Below are 552 nucleotides of genomic sequence, written 5' to 3'. Positions count from 1 at the left end.
TCCGCCTTTTAACTCTATTATTGTTTCCACACATCACCACCCCCGCCCACTCCGCCGCACCTGCGCGTCCTCGTACCCCGCCGGCGGCGGCGGCCGCCAGTTCTTGGGCGGGTACAGCTTGGGCAGCGAGTTCCAGGCGGCCATGAGGCGCCGCCCGCCGTCGCCTGCACGGGGAGCGCAGGGGATGGGGGCTCAGCCCCGGCCACCAATAACGAAAACGAAAGCAAGAAACAAAGAAAGGAAGCCGCCGCCAACCCACCAAAGGATGGCCCCTCGTAGCGGTAGGCGGGCTTCTTTGGTACCGCCGCGTACCGCTCCACCAGCCGCGCCAGCTCGGCACGTACCGCCCCGGGCTCCCACAGATACCTGCATGTCGCCGCCAGCCGCCGTCTCAAAACACAGCTTGCTTGCCGCCGTAGCCCAGGCGGCCACATGCGCTGGCCGACAGCTCACTGTGCAGCCGGCTTGGCAGCAGGCGGCACCGGCAGCAGCCGGTGCAGGCAGCAGGGGCGCTGGCCTTGCCGCCCACCCAGCCGTAGCCGGCACCCCGAG

At 68.8% G+C, this 552-nt stretch overlaps 1 protein-coding gene across 1 annotated transcript in view; it reads right to left on the bottom strand.

Annotated features, from left to right (window-relative positions):
• Positions 1 to 552, bottom strand: part of CHLNCDRAFT_141012 (hypothetical protein) — a gene marked incomplete at both ends in the record, with an annotated part of 3107 nt that overhangs the window by 536 nt on the left and 2019 nt on the right. The window contains 2 exons of the mRNA XM_005843431.1: positions 61 to 164; positions 260 to 366. Of these exons, the coding sequence (XP_005843493.1) occupies positions 61 to 164; positions 260 to 366 (211 nt within the window). The remainder of the gene's footprint in view (positions 1 to 60; positions 165 to 259; positions 367 to 552) is intronic.

The sequence above is a fragment of the Chlorella variabilis genome (assembly GCF_000147415.1).
Source record: "Chlorella variabilis unplaced genomic scaffold CHLNCscaffold_30, whole genome shotgun sequence".
NCBI lineage: Eukaryota > Viridiplantae > Chlorophyta > Trebouxiophyceae > Chlorellales > Chlorellaceae > Chlorella > Chlorella variabilis.
This window is presented reverse-complemented; position numbering and strand designations above follow the sequence as displayed.